The 27941-nt window shown below is 34.6% G+C and overlaps 2 protein-coding genes across 2 annotated transcripts in view; one reads left to right on the forward strand and one right to left on the reverse strand.

Annotated features, from left to right (window-relative positions):
• The window catches only part of Npl4 (nuclear protein localization 4), a 56984-nt gene that overhangs the window by 24574 nt on the left and 4469 nt on the right, over window positions 1-27941 (reverse strand). Inside the window, exons 5-8 of the mRNA XM_088226425.1 lie at window positions 27575-27790; window positions 24638-24830; window positions 23249-23382; window positions 20727-20887 (exon numbers count right to left, since the gene is read on the reverse strand). Coding sequence (XP_088082551.1) covers window positions 20727-20887; window positions 23249-23382; window positions 24638-24830; window positions 27575-27790 — 704 coding nt within the window. The remainder of the gene's footprint in view (window positions 1-20726; window positions 20888-23248; window positions 23383-24637; window positions 24831-27574; window positions 27791-27941) is intronic.
• Window positions 5312-8923, forward strand: LOC148281614 (uncharacterized). Its single transcript, XM_088226426.1, has one exon. It carries the CDS (start codon window positions 6670-6672, stop codon window positions 8500-8502), a length of 1833 nt encoding a protein of 610 aa, XP_088082552.1. The 5' UTR covers window positions 5312-6669; the 3' UTR covers window positions 8503-8923.

The following is a 27941-nucleotide window of genomic DNA, read 5'->3' on the forward strand; positions in this document are numbered from 1 at the left end:
TGCTTGCTCATACTGATCATCGTGGCTTCGGATGTGACAAGGTTTAATGAACACCCTGTATACTAATCGTAATAGAGTACAAGCTAACTTAAGAAAATAATACAAAAAAAAATGTCCAGGTGCCTTGGGCTTCCTTATATCCAGGTTCGCCTGTCAAGTGTTGGTATTCTGCCAAGCTGTATTACAGTTACATTGAAGTGAGTCGGGGCTCATAAAACAAAATAAGTTCTCCGGTACAAATTTTATTTAGCCCAAAACAACGCGCGGAAAATACAAAGGAAAGGTCAAAGTATCCCGTTTGCTGGCGATCGATACAATTATTCATGTTTGTAATTCAATTATCCACGGCGCGGCCGGTTGGGTACTTGAACCCTGTACCTATTTAGGCCATTTAGGGGACACTTTCCCAAAATCCAGCCTTATGACTTTTTTTAAACAATTTGAAATTAATAAGGGTCTTTAAAATACTGTCGAGTAAAAAACATTTTTTTTACTACTTTTTAGTGGTTTAAATCAGAATTAAAAGACTAATACATTGATCCACAAATTTGGAATATCCAGCCTTCTTCGAGACTGGGCTATCTTTATTTATTTTTTTCGTAGGTCTTTACCGGCGAGTATTTTCCCTGCCCGAGGGGCCACTGATTCTAAGTTAGTGCACCTGCGCTGTGCGCATTACCACCATTTCAAAACTGAAGTTAAATATTTCAAACTGAATTTATTTCAAAACTTGTCACTTTCACGGGGAAAAGTTGAATTAAAAAACCTGATATCTTTATTAAGGAGTTCAATGTATTTATAAAAAACAGAGGCAAGGACAGAGAATTCAAAATTATATGGGAGTAAATTAAATTAAATTATTTTTGTCTTAAGTGTCATTAACGAAATTTTTCGGGTTAACTAATGAGTTGATATAATGCTATTTTAACGAGTTTAAGTATTGTATACATCTTATTTTTAGTGTCCCATCCTTGGTGGGTGTGATTTCTGTCAGTCTCGAAGATGTAGCGAAAGCGAAGAAACCGGTCACTGGATATTCCAAATGTGTGGATTAAAGTATCACTCGTCATTTATTTCTATAATAAATTACAATTAACTTCCATCAAGATTTTTCACTGACAAACTTTAATATTTTATAAGTGGGATAAAAATATTTTTGAATTTATAATTTTGAATTCGCGCGAAAACGGTAATTGCATTGGCCACGCTCCCAATACGCCACCATCCATGTAAATGTTCAACTTTGTGACCGTTTAAATTTGAATAGAACATAGCATCGTCACGAATATAGTTGTAGAATCGAGTTGTGGTCCCGTGGCTAGTGTCTCGGACTCATGGCTCAAAGGTCCGTGGTTCGAATCCCGCTCTACCCCAACTCGATTCCCATTTTCTAATAGTGAGTTATTTACAACTCGTTGAAAACGGCCCTCAAAATGAAATATTTGGATAAATCATAAGAACGCAAATGTTTATTTTCTCAAACTTAGAAATCTCCACCAAAAACCGAAAATTAGTTATTGACGCTAAAACAAACTATACATAACAACCTAACTACCTAAATAATAGCAAAAACAGATTTCAATTATACTACTTGACACCGCAAACTCAGCATTCTCCATTGAGTTAGTGAAGCATAATAATTAGAAATCTCATAATTCATTTTTTAAAGTTTTTCGCAAATATCTCGGTAACTCCCTTCAATGGAGATTTATAAGTTTGCTTCTAATACCCTTATATATTAAAAAGAAATGTATTTACCACTATTAAATGGACTCAATGCGTTTGTAAATAAATAAATAATTATTATATGAAACAGTAACTTCATGATTTTGGGAAAAAAACAACAGTTTTTACATATATTGTATACAGAAAATATATATAAACGAAAATTGTGAAAACAGTCAATTTAAGTTTTCCACAGTGGTGTAAGCTATTGATTAAGTACATTATCGGTATCAAAATAAAAGCAATTTGACAATTAATAAATGTTAGGTACTTAGAAATTGCAAATAAAATACATATATTTATATACAGTAATAAAAATAAAGTAAATAGAAACAAGATAAATTTAAATTTTAAGAATAAGAAAAGGAAAAAAAGTTAAATAAAAACAATGTAAAAGGTACAAAATATAATAATGAACATACGGGTATATACATAATAACTGACATAAAATTAAGCGGGTGTACTGTCCATAAGGCATCTTCTATATTTCATATTTCATATAGGAGAGATGAAAAATGTCTGCGTGACCGGAGAGAACAATATTATTATAATGACATGCTCGAAAGAAAAAGTAGTTTTCCTTGAGTTAGTTTTCTTGTTATATTAATCCATTAGAATAATAATTTATTTAATTTGATTTTTACATTGGAAATTGGAATGAATAAATTAAAATTACTTGATTTATCATGCGGCTGTGTATATCTTTGAAAAACTTAGGTACATTTATAACGCTATACATAACATACGTACGTTCAACATAAATTTATACGATATATAAACTACAAATTAAACATTCCAATTCAAACTGTGAATTCAACTCAACCTAACAACACTTTCTGAAAGAAGAACTATTAATGATCTCATTGTACTGTATAAAATTGTAAACTCTCTTTTTGACGTACCAAAAATACTTGAATCGATTAATTTTAGAGTACCTGCTGTCAACACTAGGAGTACTTTATTGTTTCATTGCTCCGGTACTTCTTCCAACCAACAAAACAATTCATTGATACCGAGACTGCATAGGTTAGGTAACACTTATGGAACGGCTGCAGACATTCTGTCCAATTCTTTACCATCTTATAATTCCACAATATCAAGTTTATTTGTAGCTGCTCGTCAAACTATTATTGACAATTCAATTCCATAAATTTAAAAAATACTTACTTGTTTATTTTTATTACATTAGGCTTGTTTTTTATTTTTTAGTATTATATCAAATTGCATTGTAGTATTGGCAAATACGCATTTCATATATACATATTTTTATTTCTTCTTTTTTCGCGATAATATATGCTTGCTTGTTTATTAATTTAACTTAAATTTGTCTTTCTTGCTTACCGTAACACTTTATTTACTGTGTTTGCTTTACAGAATTTATTTCATAAGCTTATATCTTTGCATTTTTTGTTTATATGCTTACTGTTTTTTCTTGCATACCTTTGTTATTATTGTTTTATTTTTATTTTGTAAAACTTTTTATTATGTCCTTTCTAACTAATTTCACATATTTTTTTCTGTATATTATGTGTTTATTATTTAGTATGTTAGCATGTATTTTATTTTTATTTTTTGGAAATGCCTTTTGGGCGTTAATGAACTAAATAAATAAATAAATACGTACGCCACCATCTTAAATAATTGCACTGCTATCTGGTCCCCTGTTTATAAATGAAATATTAATAGAATCGAGTGTTCAAAAAAAATTCTGAAACAGGTAGAATACAAATTTCATTTGCATTTTCCAAATTATATAGCTTCTTTAAAATTTCATAACCTTGGTGCATTAGCACACAGAAGAGATTTTCAATCAGATCCTGCTTTTCAAAATTGTAAATAATAAATTTGATTCCCCAGAACTAATTCATCTACTTGCTTACCGTGTCCCCTCCAGACCAACTAGGCTGTCTGATATTTTCTATATTCGCAATATTAAAACTAATCATCGGAAACATTCTACCATCCCTCGTATATGTGAAGCATTTAACAATAATTTTAATAGTCTAGATATATTTAACACTCCATATAATAGGTACAGAAGAGAACTAATTGGCGTGATTCAGAATAGCAGAGAATAGACGTTTTGTCTCCTTTCTTGCTCTTAATCATTAAATCAAATGCAATTTCAATCATCCTTTACCACTCCTTATCAATTTCCTTCCCACTATCCCCTTGTTTTGTCCATATTTTTATTTGAATTGAATATTTATAATATTTAGTATATTTATTATTTATATAATTTAAACCGTCGTCGCTTTATTGTAGTATTATTTAGTAAATACATATTATTGGATGCCAGGCCATACTATGTATACATTTTTATAGTTTTTATTTACATTCATTTGACCCGTACATCTGTTTGTATTAGAAATAAATAAAATAAAATAAATCTTGGGTAAAAATTAATGTATGTTTTTAAAAATAATCAAACCAAATATGTTAATATTATAAGTTTTGTAATAATGTTAATAAAATAAAATAAATAAAGTTATTGCTACTTAAGTTTGCTTCTAATACCCTCACACATAGAATAATCCAGAAGGAGCGTAGAATCATATTTGAATACATCGGACTGTGTCCAAAAATCCCCCCCCTATGCCCTACTTTCACCGTGCGCATTCGTGATGTCGCCGCGTAATGTTGCACGACGGGAAAAAATATAATCATAACACAAATGTAAGGTGAAAAAAAAGCTATCTGTTAATTTCTCTAAAATGCACGCGGAAATATTGATTGGCACAACGGGGTAGATAAGTAAAAGGTCATTTCATAAGAGTAATTGAATTAATGAACTTTGAACTTAAAATATAAAATAAATTTTATTTTACATAAAACGGATACGTTTATAACGTCTTAAATAATATTTAATGTTTTAAGGATAATGTCGGTCAAATATCCACCACAGAGTTGTTTGATCCGAGGTCCAATGTTTATTAGTTCTCTCACTATATGAGCAAAGTAGGGTAAAAAAAAATACTACCCTGGCAACTCTAACGAAATGTTAATTTTGTTTTCTTCGACAATTTGACAGATGGAAAAATAATTCAATTTTTAAGTAATGCATTTGCTACTTACACATGCATTTGCTAATTACACATGAAATGTGATCCCATCCTGTTTCTTTAAGATCCTAGCAGTATTTCTACACTTTAAAAGATCACAACACGGCATAGTTGAATTCAAAACAGGAGTTGCGTACTGAGCGACGTCTACAAAGAAACTAATGGGTCAAAACGTAAAACTACTCATTTATGAGTGAGCTGTGCTCCGTGTGCAACTCATTCATGAGTAGGTAGTTTGGTCGCCTTCTGTTTGATGCTTGTATGCGGTTTCTGGACTATTCTTAATTATTGCCCTCACATATGTTTTTTTTGCTTAGTTTGATAGTCAATTAACAACTACACTGAACTTCATCATCACTCCATCTAGAAACGTTAAAATATAGCATTTGAATCAGAGTAAAAATATGGTGCCCAATGTATCATTACGTGTATACGAGAGGAAGTATCCCCCGTCAAAATGTTATGGAGACGTCCAATCAATGTATTTTTAGATTGGTATAGGTATTCTATTTAAGTACTTTCTTTTTTCATTACATTCTCAGACAAAGAATCTCGCGGTACGTACTTTCTTTATGCTACAAATATACAAATACAATGGATATACAACATAGCTAAGCTGCGTCATAGGACAGGAGACAATGACACACGTAAATGACTTTATGTGGCGTAATCGTCAAATAAGTTATTCGTTATGATTAATTTTATTTTAAGCTTGATAGAGCGAATGCGAGAGACTATAACTTTATTATAGAACAATGCCGGACGTTCAAATCGATACAGCTTTCCCGGTACCGGCCGAACCAACGCGACTGTAATAATTATGTATAAAGATTATAATTATCGGTAATTAGAAGCAACATTTTCCGGATATGATGCAATAGTCCGATCGACGGCCTGTTTAAATCAGCGTGAAATGTCCATTTCGTGGGTTTAGTTTATATTTCGTCTAGGTAGGTATACAGTATACACCATTACGCGGTGAAGCGATGGAAAATTTGGAATCGCGCCGAATAATCCCGCAGAAACGGAATGAAAATGCATTTCTACGAACCGGTGTAATTGAAAAGTCCCTTTTTTCTCGGGTTTAGCATATTTGATTGAAGCCATAAATTTCCTCGAATGGTCCAGTTGAATAGGTCTGAAGTTGCTACGGGTCGAGTGCGCAACTCGGCATAACATTGCACTTGCGTAAGAAGCGGTACAGCTGATAATCGATTGAAATGTTATAACAAAAATAGATTGTACATATCAAATGATAAAACCGTTTTTATTTCATGTATGTCATACGAGTCATGCAAAATCAATCGAAATATTTTTTTCACAATACTGATAACTATACATTTTATTTTCTTTTCAAAATATCACTTTTACAAAATAAAAACTATTTTTTTATACTGCATCAAAATTCGAAATTCATTAAAAATTATCCAGTATGCATTGTAAAAGTTTACGTAGGAAAAATGTTTCGTCATTCCAACGCTAATCTGTTGAGTGGCGTGAAGTTGGCGACAGTTTGCCAAAACAACATGGCGTGTGTACACAAAACGTAAAATGATGTGGCAATTCACATCGATTTTATTTTAAATTTTAGTTTTATTTAGTTAGATTTAGATCGGGCCGTGCGTCTCGGCAATATTCGTTCGTAAATATGTAACATAAGTCGTTCAAACACGTCGAGCGAATTGTCAGTGTATAATAGTACCGTCGAAAGTGCAAAGTTTTTCTGTCCTATCCCATGTCGAAAACGTCACGCGTAAATACTTAACGGACGTCATCTCGGCCGTGCGGCCGTGTGGCCGCGGGTCAGGAGCTGCGGGACTACCGACAGCCGCAACCGGCTCCGCATGAAGGCCTGCAGCGGGGAGTCGGCCCGCCGCGACAGATGGCGCACTCCCCGCTCGGCGACATCGAGGACCTCACGCTGTGCTCCGTGTGCAAGCTGCCCTTCAACGAAGGCGACCAGCTGCCCAAGCTGCTGGCCTGCAAGCACCACTTCTGCCTCAAGTGCGTGACGGGCGTGCTGCTCAAGGGCCGCGAGCTGTACTGCCCCTACTGCTGGAAGCGCAGCGACGAGACGCGGCCGGAGGCGCTGCCCACGTACGGGGCCGTCCTGGCGCTGGCCCGGCGCCTGGCGGCCCCCGCGCCCAAGCGCAAGTCGCCCGTGCCCGACACGTGCCTGGCGCACGCCATGCCGCGCGGGCTGTGGTGCCACGCGTGCAGCGCGCCGCTGTGCCGCGCGTGCGCCGCGCAGCCCGAGCACGCCGGCCACGCCGTCAAGCCGCAGGCCGACGCGCGCCACCTGCTGCGCGCCGACTTCCACGGCGAGCTGGCGCTCATGCAGAAGATGCTGGCCGACATCCAGCACCTGGCGCACAAGCAGCGCGACTTCCTCCTCAAGATCCTGGAGGCGTGCACCACCCTCAAGACGCAGGTGGAGACCGACCTGGTGAATAACGCGCCGGGCTACGAGCTGGCGGAGGCGCGCGAGCGTCTGCAGGAGGCGCGCCACGCCTACTCCGGCACGGAGGGGCTGGGGCCGGCCGACATCCAACGGCTGCTGGCGGCGCTGGCCGGCCAGCGGGAGCGCCTGCAGGCCAAGCACCGCGAGATGTTCCTCCAGTGCAAGCTGGACGACCTCATCAAGAATTCGGGCGTGCTCTTCGACTTCGAGTTGCTGAAGCGCGCTCTCGCCACCATCCACTCCGGAGAGGCGGGCCCGCCCACCGACAACAACGGCTACCATAACCCGGTGCTGTTTCTGGCTAACTACTGCATGTCCCAACTTTACTCGCGCCACTTTCTATTCAAGCAGCAGCAGACTGCGGAGCGTTCCTTCTCAGCCCCCAACGGGGATTCGGACTTTCGCGCTATCCTGCCCGCCCCGATACCCGTCCCCCCTCCGTATATACCCCTGGCTATGCCTAACCCGGACAAGAACAGTGTCCGCGGATTGTCAGACGCCGGTGCTAAAAGTGGGGTCGGTTTCAGCTCCGAACATAACCAGCTACCCAACCTGAACATATCCAAGCCGAGCCCCCTGGGCTTCGGCGAGGGCGGAGGGTCCCTCAGCTCCCCCAACATTAGTAAGGGCCCTTTCCAGACCGACGTACTGTCCATGGCACTCCCGCAGGGTTCCCCCGGCGCCCTCCTGCTCCCTCCCCCGATGCTGCATCATTCTCCCCAAAATACGCTCGTACGGAATCCGTCGCAGCACGTATATCCGGTATTTTATTTCAACATTGAAATTAACGGATCACCTTTCGGTCGAATTCTAATCGAGGTGCGCAGCGACGTGGCTCCAAAGATGGCCAAGAACTTCGGAATCCTAGCTACGGGAGAACTCGGCATAGGCTACAAAGGATGTAACATTTTCCAGTGCTGGGAAAATGAGAGTATTATAACTGGCGATTTCGAACTTAACAACGGACGCGGAGGTCGGTCTATTTTCGACGAGAGCTTTTTCATGCCGGATGACACGAAAATCTTGGCCATTCGAGGAAGTGTAGGCATGAGAAGAAGCCAGAAGAGGCACGACAACCTGGGCTTAGTGGGTTCGCAGTTCCGGATTATCTTGAGAGAGATGCGCGGCTTCACGGGGATCTTCGCCTTCGTCGTGGAGGGATTAGAGCTGGTGGACCGTATCAGCCAGTCCGGGGACAGCGCAGGCAAGCCGCAGAGTAATATTCTGATAGCCAGCTGCGGGAAGCTGAATTAGACTTCATAGCGAGGAAACATCCGCATCGACCGTATTCAAATCCGGAAGGACCAAGTTTTATTTTGTAATATCGCCTATAAATGCTTAATATTTTCGGGCCGTTTTTTTCCCCCCGTCGTCTACGTTTTTAATCTTACCGAATAAAGCGGAATATAATATGATCGTATAAAACAGAGTAGCAGATATATTTTGGAAATCGAACGTTTATATTGTAAGCTTCGAAATATTATATAAAAACGGGAATCGTATTAGGGTTAACGTGCGTCGTTTGTCGAGTCGGGGCGAGGGCAGGTGGAGCAGGAGGCAGGGTCGGTAGCGGACCGGGCAACAGGGCACATGGAGTGGACGCGACGCAGAGTTAGCGATCGGCGTAGCCAGACTAACCTTATAGAGTAGGATGTCTCGTAGTAAATAAAGAATAAACAAATGATGTGTTACTAGGGCCTAGATATAGCGACTATTGCAAATCCGAGTCAGGAGACTTAGTGTAATATAATGTAAAGATATATTTTTGTTAGTCGGGATTAGCGTACGCATACACGATGGGTACCTGTTCTCGCTTAATGCCGGTAAGCATTATGGTTTCCTAGCCGTGCGTACTAATTATTTGTTAATATATAAATAGTTCTGTTTTTGATTCCAAAATTCTATTGCGAACATGCCTGAACTGCGTGTTTGGAAAACAATCATTACCGTCTATGATGTTAGATATATATATATATATATATATATATAATTATAATATATATTACTTGCGAATTATTTTAATGTTATTAATTATGAAAATAGATGCGAATTTTATCACTGTTAAAATGAAATATATCGAGAATTTTAATGGAGAGTGTGCGTTTGAAATCGATGTTTATAATGTATAGCAATGGTAGAATATTTTCAGAGTATATAATCGATCTTATATATTTTGTCTATTTAGGGGGTGTAGCGTAAGCGGACAACGTACAAGGACGAAGGTGTCGGGAATAGGAAATATATACAAAGTTAAGGCTGCCTGGTACTACGCGGTACGTCGTAGTCACCCACACGGAGTAGTTAGACAAATTGTGTTCGACCAACACTTTTATAGGGAAGATACAAATGTGATTTATAAAGGTTTATTGGAAGCACCGTGCTCGCTACGATAAAACGATACAAACGAATATAACGCAACTAGAGTAAGCGCAACGCCGCGGGAAGAAATAACGAAATATATATGCTTGGTTTATGCCCGATACTCGGCATACTGCACGGGTGGGGTGACTAACTCTACTATTTTATGTAATAATTATAATATTTAACCTACCAAAGTTTGAAAGGGGGAGGCATGTAATGTTTGTTCAAATCCAGAGTCTATCTTAGTTAATAATTATTATGTTATTTGATTTACTCACCATCATTGGCTTTTGTCACATTTCAATGTCGATTGCTGATTGCAAATTTTTTATTATTGTTTGACTCTATGAAAATAAATAATGTATTTGTTCGCTACAAACTGTTTTCTTAAAAAGATTACTTGGAAACTGAGATCTCGTTACCGTCCGGAATACGAATGCGCATCTCTTTCCTAGTGAGATCCCTGGCTGGCCCGGGTCTGCATATTTTGCTATGTACAAGGGGTGCGGCATTTTGTTCTCTCGGTGGTGAGATTTCTGGGCAACTAGTGTGACTATACTATAATGAATGTATAGGTAGATGTATCTATGATAGTACGACTAATATTACGTTAAATTTGATAGGATGACAGACTCCGCTAGTGACGAGTTACCTCGGTTGGAGTTCTCTATTCATCGTCAATATCTGATAACTCAATAAACTGCGGAAGAATGCGGTTGTAAAAATACTTGTTGATAATATTAATTAACACTGTTAAACTATCACATAGCACATCACAATGATGTAAAGAAATTATGTATATATTATCCAATAAACAATTTGTTTTTTGAGATTACATAAAAAAATAACGTGGTTATTATACTGTGTCACTATAATAAAACTACGACTTCAAAACAATCTTGGTAAAAAGATTACGACATATTTAGACAATTAAAAAAAAATCACCATATAAATGTTATAAACACAAAAATGAACTAATAATGTTAAATTACAATGGCATGTTTTTGTTTCTGTTCTGTGCAATATGGAATATTTTGTATTTTATATAGACTTGTGGAATGTTTGTTTTTACTGATTATTAAGTTATTCTGTGCAATCAATATGTTTGTTGGATTTGATTACTAGACTATTATTTTTATTTATTTATTCGCAACATAATTATAACGTATCCACAACTCTATGAGGCCAAGAGCCCCGTATTGAGTTGGCATACAACAATGCATATTATTAAAGAATACACAAATAAAAAATATTAATTACTTGAAAGTGGTGTCGATGTTTCGTGGCAAAACAGTAACGGAAAAGGGAGCAAAATGTTATTTTTCAATCACTCCATTCCATCACCGCATACTACGAGTATTATAGTATAAAAATAACAGCTAAATACTAAATGAAAATATTTATTACTTTAAGTAGATCAAATATAGAATTGGACAATATATTTAAATAAAACAATTTTTTAAAACGGGGGTGATTAAACCACCACTAGAAATAAGGTGACCTAATAAAATAATCATATTGAGTCTTGGTACCTAAATCCAGCACACATTAAGATATTTTAAATATATATATTTTTTTGTTGGTTATTGTAATATGTATATAAAGTGACTTGCATTTTTTTACATTTCTGACTTTGGTTAAAATATACTAAATTTTTTATCAAATCCATGTTTATTTTTTTAAATCATTTCGTTAAAGTTCGTAGACATTATTGTATAATTTTACTTTGAAAAATTATGAATATTGATTGTAATTTGCGATATTTTTTCTCGGTACTCGATTAAAAACAAACTTACAAAATTCAATCCACGTTTTTTACATGATGCAGCGGACTATACTCGCAAAATAATACACACGACTATATTTATAGATAAATTTAATGCGAGTGTTTTGCCAAAGTCAGTGTATGAATGTTTTAATCCGATCGTTATTTTGTTACTAAAACAAAAAGTTAACATTTGGAAAAGGTTTCACAGGCCATCCCTCGTTCGTGCCTTAATTGTGTAGCCTATATTAGCTACTAGTCGCTTTCAAAACAATGTGGAATATAAATAATTAAAAAAAACAAAAAAAATAGCTTATGGAATTATTCGTGTCACATAGATATAAGATGTTTGTCCGAGTTACTTGCAATGAATTGGTGACCGGTTGTACTGCGGTGAATTAAGTTGAGTATCAAACAGATAGTAGAAAATAAGTTTGGAATTTTATCATATCTGCTTAGCGACAAACTAAATATACTCTTTCCTTAGCTTAAATCTAAATTAGTTCTAATAAATATCCGTAATAAGACTACTGACCAAACCAATGAATGGATTATAATGCAAAACATCGATATTTTACTACATAATATTCTAAATGGGATAAATGCAATGTAAAATAGTAACTTTATAAAAGCTACCATGTTTTGCCAAACGATAAAATCAAGAGATCAAAACTGTGTTTTGGGCCATTTAATAACATTATCTCCCTGTTTGCCTAGCCCCAAATGCGTGGATTATTATAAATGCAGTATTTTTAGACTTGTCGAGGTTTTTAACATTTTGTTATGTCCAACTGTTGGACATAAAGAGAATTTATTTTGTGGTTCAAATCAACGCTTTAAATACTACCTCGAATGAGTGATCTATTCTGTCCACGCTTGTCGTTTTAGAGTTTATTTGAGAACTATGGTAAGAAATATTTAGAGCACGAAAACATGTTATTCCTTAGATTAATCAAAACTTGCGAGAGCATTCAAATTTTGTTTAACAAAGACAACAGAAATGATTATTTTAATCTATCGGTTTCAGGATAGATACAGGATAAATAGGACAAATAAGACAAATAACAACTGACTTGTATTTCAAATCTGTTTTTATCTTAACTTATGAATATTAGTAAGAATAATGTTATGTTCTGTGTAAACAATTATAAAGAATACATCTGTAGAACTATTTTGTCATTTACGCTATTTAAAATATGTTACGATATAATGTAGTGATATTTTATGATATATTTTCACGCATAAATAATATATCTACAGCTAAATGTTGCTTTCTTTTATATTATCGATTAGTGCAATCTAATTATTCAAATATAAGGTACCTGAAACTTTCTGTAGATCACGTAAAAGAAAATTAAATGTGTTACAAAAATATATGTAAATAGCTTTAAGCTATGTGTCTGTTAAACTCTGTTCTCAATCAAATAGCTTATATCAATTATAAATCAACTCGTGTCTGTATGGAATCCCATATATTCTGTGGCATTGTCTATTGATTATAATTATTATGGATAGCTTATATAGCGCCATTTTCGTAAAATAATACCTCAAGGGCTGATATGACTGTATACTTCATATAGATTGACGCATAAATATTGAAATTCTTATAGTTATACTGTGTCTAGGTTTACAGTGTATGAATATATTATTATATGAACAATATCAAATTACTTATGTGTTAATGGTAATTTAAAAGCCAAAATAATGAAAAATTTAAATCAACACTAATGTAAAGACAGAGTGATTTGGCGTTCTACCTTCTCCGCCTACACCTACGGAAACGTGATGGTCTGTTGTTGTTTGTTGTAACACTAATGTATGGTACGTAACTCTTAACTGTGTGTACATAGAAAGAAACAAATAATTAATGTGTTGATTTTTAGAATTCAAAAATAGAAAACCTTGTTTTTATATTTACGTTATGTAAAATAAATTTGTCATCCGATTGGACACTATAAAAATCTGTTAAAACAATACAAAAAAATAAGTGTCGTAAATGTAAATAAGAAATTATCATCAATAGATCGAAAGCTTTCTTTTTCAACTTGATGTTGTTAAATTAAGTTGTGAGTAATTAAAAAAAATCTATGTCAAATGGGCTGTGCTTGAGAATTGTGGAGTTTGTTTCATTGCAAGTGACTTGGGAGAGTTTTAAGTGTTAAATATATCAACGTTGCGATATGTGCTTAGTTATAACCTTGTTTGAGAGTTTATGAATATTCTATAGTGTCCCATATGTGCGGACATTTCTAATTAAAGAAAACGGTATGAATGTGATTGTGGTAGATAAAAAAATCGGTGGAATTTAACTGTATTATACCTGATTCGAAAAATATATTTCTTTCTCAATCCAATTTGTCTTTAATTAATTATTTTTTTATATTTATTTTTTACATCACACTCCTTAAATAACAGTGGCACAACTTAAAAAACAACGTTTCAGTAGAGCCGTTAGTTACACATCGATGGCTTGGAACTAAAATATTGTAAATTCGATTTTTGCCAAAAATGAGTTAAGTACTGAAAAGTATTAAGTTCAACCTATATTTTTATGTGTTAATCTCGTAAGCCTACTAATCCAAAGATGTATACTTATTAAAATATGTTTTAAATTCTGTAGACAATATTTTTAAAAGCACAGATATATTTATCTTTATGCCAAACAAAAGTCCATATCAAAATATTGTATTTTCATCAGATACAAAACCTTATTTCTATTAAATAAAATCCAAGATGTGCAAAACTTCAAATGCTATTTTCTCAGTATTATGATTTATGGAGGTACAATATTTTAGTTCTAAGCCATCGACATACACTTGCGCTATTAGTAAACATATATTTATTTACAAAAATAAAGGGAAAACTTGAAAATCGCGAAGGGCAACGGGAGAAGAAGAAAAATTTCACTTTCTGCGATAAATTAAATGTAAAAATCTCTAAAATAACATCAAACTGTTTTTTTGTTTTCATTTGTCAAGACTTTATAGTTATAGTATCATAGAAATTATGCATTATGCTGTCAATTGTTCAATAAGCATAATGTTCAGTTTGAAGAATCTCAACACAGACATAAAAAAATAATGTGAAAGTCCAAACATTTACAGGAATGGCTGTCTATAGCGATTTAATAGAGTGAAATCCAATAACTGATTACAAAAATTTATATCCACACATCATCACCCCTCCTTGCACACCCAGTGGTGCACAGAGCACTGCACTGGTAAACCAAATGCATTTTAGTTCATCTATTACATGAAGTCGTAAGCTTCAGGTGCAATTTCAGGCCAGGAACAATGAAATATTGCAGTTCAAAAAACCTTTAAAACCAATATTTCACATTCACCCTGCCAGGGATCGAATCCAGGATCACAAGAATGGTAGACTAATGCTTCGACCGCTACACGCAGACTTATCTCCACTCGATTTCATTAATTAGGATTTTTACAGGAGAGTAGCCACCGAGTCGAAAACACTCGTCCGGGGTTCTGGTTCTATTTCATACACAGAACTGTATTCTTCATCCGCCTTTTTATTACAAGCTGTCCTGTAATGTAATACCGTCTCAAAAAAATATACATTACGCATGTAATGTGCAAGTTATAAATAATAAACACGTTTATTTTTGTCGTGGTGGCATATGAAAGTAATTGCCACAAATAGCGAGCTAATTTATGTAAGGTTAGTGCGATTGGAGCACACAACTTGTTTTCAAATGTCACAGTAAGAAGCCATTATCTCTCTGTCAGAATAAATTTTCTATTTTGTAGTCAAACTTCATAAGTCACATTCAATTGTAAAGGGTATCACTGAAATCAGAGACCTTGAAGTGTTCTTAAATGGAAAACTTGATTCATAAGACATTTAAATCTTATAACGAATAGTGGTGTGTTTAGACTGCTACTTAGCGATATCCACTATTACGGATATCACCATGTCAAGATACTAGGATAAACTACTTGTTACCGGATACTAGTCTGGTAACCAGGCTCCGGTTCTTGGCTCTCATATCTCGTACTATGCGCCTATGCGGTACGCAAAAGTATTTAAAAATTTGACCATAGATACCTAAATATATAATAAAGATTAACTGTAACTAAAATATGTATGTAGGTAATTTGAAAAACAAGTCAAACGTATGGCATATTTATTTATGCGCACGATTCATTTTGGAGTTTTGACGGAGCGGGAAATACTGGACAGATATCGGAATATCTAGTATTTCCGAACCCGGTGAGTCCTGAGCCGAGCGATATCTAACACGCACATGACTGACATGCATCGACATGTATATTTGTCTCTTTCCATCTTTTGTATCTAATAATCCAATAGACTAAGAAAGAGATAGCTTTACATGAAACGACTGACCGGCAAGCGAGTGCATTGTTAAGCTAAAATAACAAGTCACTATATTTCACTACACTGATATGTTCACGGTTAAAACACTATATTGCTCACTTGTTTGTCCTCTTTTAGAATATGCATCCGTGATCTGGTCTCCCTTCTATGTAGGCCGGATAAATCATATTGAATCGGTGCAACATCGTTTGCTAAGAAAAGTAGCATGGATGATTGGCCTCGAGAGGGGAGACTACACTTACGGAGAAATGGAGTTAATGTTAAAAATCTCAAGTCAACAAAAACGTAGAAATAACATTGACTCCATATTTATGTTCAATTTACTGAATGGCTTAATTGATGTACCATCGTTACTGGAACAAGTGGCATTTAATGTTCCAATCCGCCGGTTGCGAAATAATAATGTGCTATTCCTCGATCAACACAGCAAAAACTATGGCTTGCATTCATCAATGTCCCGTGTCTCGAGACAAGATCTGGACTTTTTTGGTGAAAGTCTTTATAGATTTAAGAAATCACTAAGATAGACCAGATCTTGTCTTGAGGTAGTTATTTTTTTTTTTGTCCTAGCTTGAATTTTATTTAGTTGTATTTTATAATAAATTGTATTTACCATCGTTAGAATGGACTGCATAAGTCCATCAAATAAATAAATAAATAAGTTTTATGAGTGACAATGCTGTCGCTGTCATCGCTGGTTATATTAGTTTGAAACAGATTTGTGAGATTTGACTAATGGCTAGTGGCTAGTATTTGCACGTATTACAGCTTCATACAAGTATCATGATATAATGATCTCTTGACGTATCATAGTATTTGTACCTGTGACTGACATACTAAGAACACCTCTAGTAACAAACAATACTACATTCATAGATTAGTATTAAGTCAATTAATTATCGATGAAAATCATTTCTTAATGTACGGCTGCGAAAGAAATAAACAAAAAGAGTGTTGAGGCTTTCGACACGTGGTCCTACAGTAGAATTCTGGGAATTTCATTAGTAGAATCGAAGAAGGAAGGCTCCTGTTTGAGACCATCTCCGAAAGACGAGCTAGACGGATTGGACACAGAGCGTCACGAGGGTCTCCTACATGAGCTAATTTTAGAAGGCATTCAAATAAACAAATCTTCGCTCATCTTCACCCATACTTAAAGCACCAAATTTAAAACTGAAGGGAAAATAAATATACCCCATATCAAAACTTCTTTTTCCCAAAGGCATCCAACTTTTATAGGGCCCCGTGTATACAATATGCTCCCATAATAAATACTATGCTTAGCTAGAAATTTTTTTTTAATTGTTACAAAAGAGTGGATTTTAAAAATGGGATGGAGCCGGTCGGAGCAGCTATTAGGAGTTTTTGTGTGATATAATTATATTTGTCAGTGTGTTGATTGTTTTTTATTTTTAAATGTTAGTGTACAAATTTATTACTTTCTTCCAGTAATACCTTTTAATGAGTATTATTTTTTTCTGTTTCATATATTTTTTAATTTTCATATATTTTTTTTAGTTACATATACAGTGAAACCTCTATCTATTGTTCCTCGAATAATCGTTTTCTCGGATGTGTCGTTTATTTCTTCCAACTCCGAAATAATTTCATATAAAACATACAAAAATTGATTGCATCAATCATTTCTCCATTTTATTTATCCACCATTTTACCGCATTCGTCTTTTGAATTACGGTGCGTATTTGACATATTTTAATATTTTGTGTATGTTTTAATGCGCAGAACGTTCGAAAGAGAAAGAGACATATAATGACAATTAGAACAAGTTAAGGTTTCTGAAGATGATTGGCTAAGACTTGATACACAGACGAATTTCAACAATTTTGTCACATTTGACGACAATATCCAAACGTGTGGGATAGAAACTATCGAAAGCTCGTGTGAGACAAGGTTGAAGGAGACAGCTGAAGAGGTCGATATTGATGAAGAGGAGCCGCCGCCTGTACCTTCATTTTCAGAAGCATGCACTATCTTCGAAAGATTAAAAACATTCTATTACTTACATTCAATAACTGATGCCGAAAAAAATATTATTTGCAAAGCCGAAAATATAATGTTGACTTACGGGAATAAAACAGTAAAAAAACAAAAGTCGCCGTCAGTGAAAGATTATTTCCAACGCAATAAACTTTAATATTTTTTTGTTTTTGTTCTGCTTTCTAATTTTATTTAAATACATTTATTTACACCTGAAACTTTTATCTTTTTTAGAATTTCAACCTGCCAATGGTAATGCAGATTGCCAGGGCGGTATCTTCACCCGATCTTATCTCCTTGTGTATTGACCTCTTATTCCCGCATTCATAGTTTATTTCAATAAGTCCTTTTTAAAACGATAGATAGAGGTTTCACTGTACTTGGACAGTTTTGATTTTTTAGTTCTGTAATTTTTTTTAAGATTATCATATTTTCATATTATTATTTAATTTTGTATTAATTTTCTAAAGACATCTCTAAAAAAAAGCTGTATTTTATACTTAAAAAAAAATGCTGTCTACCTCAGAACAGGTATTTACTATACCTAGTGAGAATAGACAGGGCCCAATATATTTGCTTAAAATTTGATGTTACTTAATTTTTACTTTAATTTCGCTTATTTGTATTGTTTTTACCTTCTTTACTGTTTTGCAAACAGATCATAATAATACTATGCTTTATAATAAACGTTGATTTATTCGGCATTGAACTAAACTGAACAGAGGGGATGTCTGAGGGAACAAACTACAGAGGGCGTCCTTGAGAATTTATGCGAAGATGTGAGCTGCGGGTCATAAGAAGACCTAAAGAGGGCCGCACAGGGCAAACCGGAGTGGCGGAGAAGATGCAAAGCTTCGCAGCAAACTAATCCATCTCAGAGGATTGAAACCAGAGAGAAGAAAATCAATAAAATGTAAAAGAAAACTGATCAAAATACATTTTAAATTCAATTATTGCTAAACCTAAAAAATCCATCAGCTTTAAAATATCAATGTACCTTTCTCATAAAAATATTTATTTAATGTCGCCTAATTAAAAAAAATATATCTAGCTAGTTACCCTACTATAATAATTTGGGTAATTCTCATAAATAAATGAAAACAGTAAACACAAATAATGGTCTCTTGCTCTCTATACAGCATCTACGAGTGATAAAAATTATACTTGATAACCCCGTTCAAAGATGATCAAAACATATTTATTTTGGCTTCATTTACTTACTTTGTGGAGCAATGATAGAAGAGGAAAAAAATATGTAAATGGACATTTACAATGCATATTGACCGAGTGGCATAATTCTCTGTCATAACAAACTTATATTATTCATGTGAGAATGTTAAACATGTAATGTTTTTGTTTATAAAGCTTTTAATCGCATAATGGACTCTCCTGAACCCGTTAAAAGGATCATTTATATACGGGGCCTCGTTATTGTAATGAAATGACACGAAAAAAGTATTATGCAAATTAAAAAACATACAAATACATATTTTTTAAATGGATTTTCTATCTATAACGAAAGTATATACTATTCTTTATGGAATATTTACATCCCGATAATAAAATTTTTTGCTAACCGAAATCGGATACAAAAAATGTTTTCATAAATATTACGAAAGTTAAATTGGCGGCCTCCGTGGTTAAGACGCTTGACTCACACACAAAAAGATCTATATAGCATATACAACCACAAACCTTTGTCTATAATATAAAAATTAATAGATTTTCAAGTTTATGGTATGTGTGCTTTTTAACTCGGAGAGCACCTGATATCGTCAAAGAAGCAGTTTATCGCTGAGGCCTGAATGCATCAGATACCAAGGTTGAGCGAGAAATGGGACGCTTTCTTGTGTTCCTCACTCAGTGCAACCTAATCCGATATTACAAATATGTTCCTATTTTTATATAATTATTATTTTATTTGTGTTAAAACATGATGTATTTTCTTTTATATGAACCCTAGAGGCTTGCGCTCATGGCAATTATTTCATTCACTTATTGTTTCCGGTTTTCATTTAAACCAGTACAGCTGATTCTAACTGACGTTTGTCAAAACAATTTTTCTGATACAAAGTGTAGCACTGAATTACAATATCTATAAAACAATCAGATAGGAAAATGTCACAATATCGACAGGAATGCGTCATATGTCACATACACAATATGCTACGTTATAAGTAAGACGAATGTAAAATGTTTAATGGAGATTTAAAAAGAAAATATTAAAAAATCATGGCGGCATTAACTCTCATTTCCCGTTGATGTGTGGCTAGTACACATTGCAACTTATAACTTTAATGTCTTTATAAATATAATAAATACTGGGTCAAGATTTTCGATATTCCTCAGTTTTACATGCACGTATCGATTTAAATCATTTACAATTAAATAATAAATAATCATTGCACACAGCTAAATAACTTGCGTGAATGGTTCCATTGCAGAGAGGAAAGATAAGAAGGGCATAGAAAAAGCATTTTGTTACAAATCGGAGATGAATCGCTACCCATTCAAAAGTTTACCAGTGTGACGTATGCGGTTTATAAAAGTACCAAATATAAAGTTGTCTCAAACACAATTTATGTCTCACTCTCGATCCTATAGGTTTATTCGCAAGCAAGAGTGACAAATTCATGCGTCATGCAGGCCAGTAGCAAAGTAACCCGAAGAACTGACACCAATTTTGTGCAGTTACTACATGTTTTTAGCAATTAGATTTAAAATATTACCGCTTTCGACTTCAAGTATAAATAATTGCCCATGAATATTCCATTTTTCCGATTCAAAATCTCTAATTTTTTGCATGTGCAATGAATACACAGCACAGAAACGCGTTTGTGTTTTTGGCACAGTAAGGGAAGGATTAATACAATAGCAAGAAAAAATTACTAAGTTAAATGCATATTTACAACAATTAAAAAAAAACACTAAACTTCCTCATTCTATACACATTTGTGTGGTAGTAAATACCATACATCATCAAAAATAAATAAATTACCTTGTAGTAGACGTCAGGAACATATTGCTTGTTGGAAGACTCCCGAATGTATCCCAACTCTGGTGCGTCCTTAGTGGGAACTAGACAGTCATCTCGTACTAGCGCCATACACTGCCCCGTCACCTGGTAGCCTTCCATATGCACTTGTTTCCACTCGTCACCTGGTAATGATTAAAGATTGCACTTTAAAAATTAAAAGTGACCAATAATTCAGCAGTACAACTTCATAACTAAAGTTTTTTTTCCTCTTGTTCTGGTTATTTATTGCTTTGCCCATGCATACAAAGCTTTTTTCCTAGTATGTATTTTTATGTTTTATTTTTGTTCCATCATTATTTTTTAAATTTTTTTTTACTAAGTCTTTAGAAAGTTAATGTATCTTTCCGCATTGGTTTCATTTATATTACTTCCTCTAGGTTTAAAAAAAATTGGCATTTGTTTGCAGTTTAACCTCTCGGCGTCAAACATAGGACAATCGTGTAATATATGGAGGACGTTCTGAGAGATGAGTCCATCGCGAGGGCAACAATCATTATCTCTTTTTTTGAATCCATGAAGATATTTTCGGAAAGCACCATCACTAAGAAATAAAAATTTGATTTTTTTTTTTTGAATTCTGATACATACTTTCCCTATTCCTTTGATTAGTGAAGATCTGTACAAATATTTCGAATATGTATGTAGGTATATTATTAATACCCAATTCATTTTTACTATTCACAAACGTAGATGAGATTTAAGTCAATAAGACAAGTTAATAAAATATCTGACATAAAATACGAGTATTCGATTCAAATAATAATGTTGTAATTTTTGTGCATAAATTAAGGAGGTAAATAAATTAAAAAAATGTAATCAAAGGAGATCACCCAGATTGGGCTAATTTTTATTTTGCCGGCTAACAAATATAAACACATTATTTAAATAGAACTCGGCATTGTAAACATTTTTTATTACTATACTAAAGTTCCGAGTCAATTTTCTGAGATTTTTTTAGGTTTAAATATTTAGTCTCAAAGTATCACTCAGCATAGATTTAAAGCAGTTTTGTTTTGTCAAAGGTGATATAAAAAGTGGTGTAATAGTAGTTAATTGCGTCTTAGTTTCTCGTGCAGTATAAAAAGGCTCAGGGGGAAAATAAAAATAATCACTGTATTAAATATTTTAATGTTATCCTCTATAATTTTCCTGATCTAACAAATATATCTATCTACTAATCCTTCAGCAGGAATTTTTATGGCAGGCGGGTGCTTCGCATACCCCATGTACCATACTATACACATCACATGGGAGCAGCAGCCGATAGTTCTTCAGCCATTATGGCAGGAGCAATAATAGTGCGCCATAGCTTGTCTGCCTGTGAAAGCTCTATCTATGCCTGTATACACAGTATATGTTCGTAAACGGACATGCCGGGACTGGATTCGCCCTCGAAGTATATAGAGATCCCTTTAGAATAGATTTTTTGAGTTTGAATATTATCTCACAGACTTGACTTAGAACTTTAGTCTGATAATAAAAAGGGTTTATTTTGTTATACTCTTTAAAAATATTTAATTTAATTTAGATGGCCGGCACTTTCAAAATTAGAAAAAAATGTGTGGAGGCTGGGTGATCTCCTTTAACCGACAATATCATACATATGAAACTAGGGATAAAAAAAGTTAAGATTACCAATGAGAAGAAAAACAGAGTCTCAAAACTCATTGTACAAGGGATTGAAGCTGTACAATGAGTTACCTGAAGATATAGAAAGCATTGAAATACTTGTTATAAATTTTGATAAAAAATTGTAATGTTATTAAAATTTTATATTAGTTCTTAAGATGTTATGAACTAACTTAATAAAGCATAAATACATATTCAAATTAACACATGTACATTATTATAATTCCCCTTTCCGCACCTAGTGGTGCATAGGGCACTGCAATGGTACACCAATCGTAGCATATCTTGATTTACAAATTTTTGTTACGTGAATTAAGATGATCAGTTATACGCTCCAGGTACCAGTTCGGGGACTATGAAATATTCTAGTGCAAAAACACCTGTTAAAATAAATATTTCATGTCAACCGTATCGGGAATCGAACCCGAGACCGTCATATAGTTCATATGAATCAACCAATGAAAGTTTAATAGTCTAGAAAGTGTTTCATCGATGTCAGCGTTGGGCATGGATCCATTACTGAACATCATAGGCGTCAAACATAGGCAGAATGGTGAATGTTACTGGTCAATGACGGTATTCCCTTTTCAAAAGTGTTTTACCTCTCTTTTGCAATAAATTTAGATCCCTAAGGAGTGAAATCCAGCCTGTCTACAAACATTTTGACATACTCAAAACATGGTTGAAAAAAATAATTATCTATATGTGATGATCAATAAATATTCAGATATGGGGGTTAATGAATTTACAGGTTCCACTGTAATCAATAAACATACATACGTAGGTACAAAACATCAAACTCGATTGCAAATAGAAGTCAAATTACAAGCTACTACAATGGAGAAAAAACTTACCGGTGACACAGACTGTGACAAATTTAGATCCAAAGCTTCTCGATGAGGAGTATCTGCATGTGTTGGGATATTGGTTCTGGAAGTCTCCGGCCATTATACACTCTTGTGCTGTCAGGAAGTGGGAATTAATGCCCCTGGAAAAATAAAACAAATGTGTTAACAATGAGGAAGTTTATTATTATTAAATTAAGGGCCCACTGCTGCCAGCTCACATGTCCAATTAGTTTTTAAAAGATTTAAGAGGTGGTGCTGTGATTATTTCTTGAGGCAAACCATTTCACGCGCCTACAAATCTGTCATAGATCAAATATTTTACTGGATCGAGGTTGAACTTTGGCTTCTCATATTACAGTTGCTTAGTTTAGTAATTATTTTTATATTTTTAACTGTAGTATTTAATTTCAATTCAACTGCTTTTTTTACTTTTTTATTCTTACACCAAAGAGGAAACGCCGTCTCACTTTTCTCCATCCAAACATATTCCTATATTTTCTCCCTGGATCATGGCACTAGAGCAAACACACTAGATATTTACCATTGGCGTGTCTCTGTCGCTATGCTTTTTTGATAAATTGTTTCTTACGCAAACTACGACCATCCAAAAACCCAAAAAGCGCCATTTTATCAGCAGTCTTCGGACGTAAGGTATACAAATATGATAAATAGAAAAGGTACCGACACAAAAAATTTCAATTTTAGTATGATAAAATTAGTACGACATGCAGTAGTCTTTTTGCACAGTATCGGGGAGACATTTGCGAGAGAGTGACAGAAAACCAATTTTTAAATACCTATTCATAAAAATTGTCCGGCAACACTCATACTCTTAAGGCCCAAGACACAAACTAGCCGGCCGCCGATGCTAGGTATTTTATGTACTTATACAGTCCCACATCCCGCCTTATACTCTTAAAATTTTTTACAGTTCAAACTGACGTTGGTCCCGCTCAAAGTATTTCTCCGAACGGATTTTAAAAAAAATATAATAATAGTGTTAATACAAATTTATAGAGACAGGTAACTCTAGCGTTTTGAAATATTCCCAAAGTTTGTTTGAAAATTCCGAATTCCATATTATATAAGGCAGTAAAAAAATATTATATTTATGAAAAAAAAAAACTACCAAAATTCAAACGGAAGATTAAGAAATATGTGTTAAATAACTTTATGTTTATGTGTGCCCTATTTTGACATTAAAAATAAAAATAATAACAAAATTACGGGTTACCGAGGAAGATACTTTAAATTTCATAAAAACATACACATTTTCATACATAATTTCAATTTGACTTAATATCCAGTCGAAGATAACTCTGTTAAGTTCCCATTGAAATTGGAGTCCTGAAATTATTGTTTGTCTTATTGTCCGAAACGAGAGCGGTGTATTACCTGCAGTGTTGGACCGTCCCCTTGGAAGAGTCCTCGCTGAGCAGATCTGTGAAGATCCATCCCACCAGCTGTAGGCCTAGCCCAGCGGCCACTTGCTGCACCGTTCCATTCCTGCCGTCCGGCAGCAGCGTCACGGTATCCCTCCCGGAAACCTGCGGGGGCTCGTAAATTGCCGCTACCCTCGCCCTTATACCTGCAAATAAGAGAGGAAAACTGACTCAAAAAAGGAAAGTTTGTCCCTATTGTTTTTATGGACTACATGTTTAGAAGTCTGTACAATAGAATTATAATAGTCCAAAAACTGCATAAGCACAAACTGAAGCCGACAAAACTACTCAGCGGACATTTTGTTAGTATTGCCAGTGTACCGGGCATCGCCGGTCGTATGTCAAAAAAGGCGGAATGCGGCGGCAAGTGCCGATCATTTAAAAACATCATCAAACCTAGTGGTCCTTGTTGGGGCTCATAGACGGAGGTGGTTTCTGCACAAGGAAAAATGTTCGACTGAGCGCCGAGAAATCATTAGACCCCGATGGCAGCTGAAGCTTTGCGAATCGTCGCTAGGGCTACACGCGGCGCTTCAATCAGAGCCGCCGGCCCTCGTGTTTTTACAAATTTTTCTATATATTAGTTTTTTCGTGCTTATTTCGGCTAGTAGTCTCGATTTTGTAATCTAATAAGCTGCCCCTTTAATAAAGACGGTTAATTATGTCACTTGCGGGGGCAGACATTAGAATATCGAGACTAGCCATAAATATGTATAGGATTATGAGGTACTAGGCCTCACTTAATCCCACTAAAACGTGTGTCACCTTTTTAATCAGTATGTAGGATCTTTTTCCGTGATATTTATGTATTAATTGGGACACGGGGATGATGCCTACATACTTCATTTTTATGTAAAATGTTTACCGAGGGTGTTATTTGAGTTTAAAATACTGATGTAAAAATAAAATATAAAAATATCAATCCAACGAGAGAGCGAACGAGTCAATCCGGGGCAGCCCGACCCCCCTCGCTCTCTCCTGGGGCTTATGTATGCTGTCCCGTACTCTGTCCGACAGCGACACGGTGAAAATAATTTAATAGAACCTGTGTGTTTTTTGTGAATAAAGTTGTGTATAAATCAAGACTAGGCGTGTTTTATTGGAATTACGCCCTCTCCGCCTTCGACTCCGCCGCCTGCCCTTCTTGGAGGATATCACCGCCGACCCAGCCAGAGAAGTCTATCTCATCCGAGATAGCCGGACTACAGGACATTCTATTAATAAACCTTAGTATAATATTAGACTGTATTAATTTGACTTAACAACTAAAGGGTCTTTTTTTTTTTACAGTCGTCAGTAAAATATTTTTTGTGGGAAAACATAACATAACTTACTTTATTTCCTTTTTCTTTTTAAAAATAATTATTAACATATTAGTGAAATAATTATTATTCTAATAAAATAAATAAAAAAATAAAACAACTTTGTTTTTACCACTAATTTTTATTTTTCACCGACCGGTTTCAAAGCAAACAAGCTTCTTTGTTAAGGTTTACGTAACTAATGAATCGATTCATTTTTATTTTATTTCTATCATGTTCACTAAATACTACACGTGGACCCAGTAAATCAAGTGTTTTTTTTAATCTTTTTCCTTACACGGGTGGTAATCTGATATCATTATTTTCGAAGTAAGACAGGAGAGGACTAAAAGAAATATTGTTTATTTGGTTATTAATTATTGTTTTCTTATTATGAATCGCTTTTTTAATTTCTAAATTTTTTAATTTTAATATTTTATTTTCAACATGAAGTACTTTTAATCCAGTGTCTTTATTGAAGTTATGATTATTTTCTATCAGATGATTTGCAAATTCAGAAAAATTATTATTATTTAAGCATCTTAAGTGTTCTTTTACTCTAATAGTGGTTAAAAACAAAGTTGTTTTATTTATTTTATTATAATGAATAACCACAAAGTTAGTGCTTCAAATATAAACTTTACATTATTATTCTATTTTATATTAATTGCTTTAATACTTTATGTACTCTTTGACTAAATATTGTAAGAGCCACCTGGGTGTTAATAAAAAAATTAAATTATCTTATATTTATGTTATGATTATTTATACATTGTTCGCAGTTTGGCAACATTACACAACCACTTCACGCATGTCTGCAGGTGGGAAGTAGATTGCGAAACTTATAACATGAAGATATTTGGTTTAATTATTTTTAAAAAGTATACATTACTTTTTACCCAAGATTAAGAACAAAAATTAAACCTAAAAATTATATAACACATTTAGTAGAGGTTTAAAATAAATATAAAAATCAAATAAAATAGTAAAATATTTTAAAGGATTAATATAACAAGAAAATCATAGTATTGTTTCATATAACTGTATTTTGAAAATAAAAATGTATGCATATTGTATGCATCAGTGCATATTAATTAATTTAGTTTTTTTTAATTTGATTGTTTATTATATTATGCATTTTGTTTCTTTTTTATATAATTTTGTATAGTTGCCAAACACAAGAGCCAGACTCTTTTTTGGCAAGTTCAACCTTAAGTGTTCTATTTTTTATTTTATGTTTTGTTTTCATGCTAATAAAGGTTTACTAATAAAAAATATATATATATAATAATTATGCTAAAGATTTAATTACCATTCACCATCTGTGAAAAAATTGAAACGGTTTATTTTATAGGAACAATACCCTACATTAAATATTATCCAATACGTGGGAATAACTACTGACGAGTTTGTGGAATCTGTTTAATACTTCATTACAAGTATACACTGTCCGTGAATTGTTGCTACAGAATGGTGGCACCTGACTAGTAATTTGTGTTGATTATTATTATTAATGAACTGCATATTTGTATTTGATCTGGTTGGGTGCTAATTATAAACTGTTTATTTGTTAATAAATGACGACTGACCTAGTGGAACATCGGGGTGTCTCTCATAAGTCCCCACTAGTATTCCGATCCTCTGGTGTCCGGTGCTCCTCCAGTACTCGAGGAACCTCTCCACAATGTCGGTGTTCTCGAACATCACATTGTCCACGTGGCGGTACGTCTGGCGGTTCAGGGTCACGGCTGACGGCTGACACTTGGAGCAGATACCGCGAGGCCACGGCAGGTGTTCGGAACAACCTTTAATTTGAGAAAGTTCATGCTTTAGCGTAATAAATGTGAATGACAATAAAAGTGGATTTCCAGAGACATTTTTACAATACCATCTTAAAATGTAATTATTGTCATCTAAATGTGGCGTATTTCGATTATCTATTTCATGAATGAAAGA

Source organism: Micrasema longulum, unplaced genomic scaffold (genome assembly GCF_059751315.1).
Source record: "Micrasema longulum isolate JH-2025_06_02 unplaced genomic scaffold, ASM5975131v1 h1tg000431l, whole genome shotgun sequence".
NCBI classification, from domain to species: Eukaryota; Metazoa; Arthropoda; class Insecta; order Trichoptera; family Brachycentridae; genus Micrasema; species Micrasema longulum.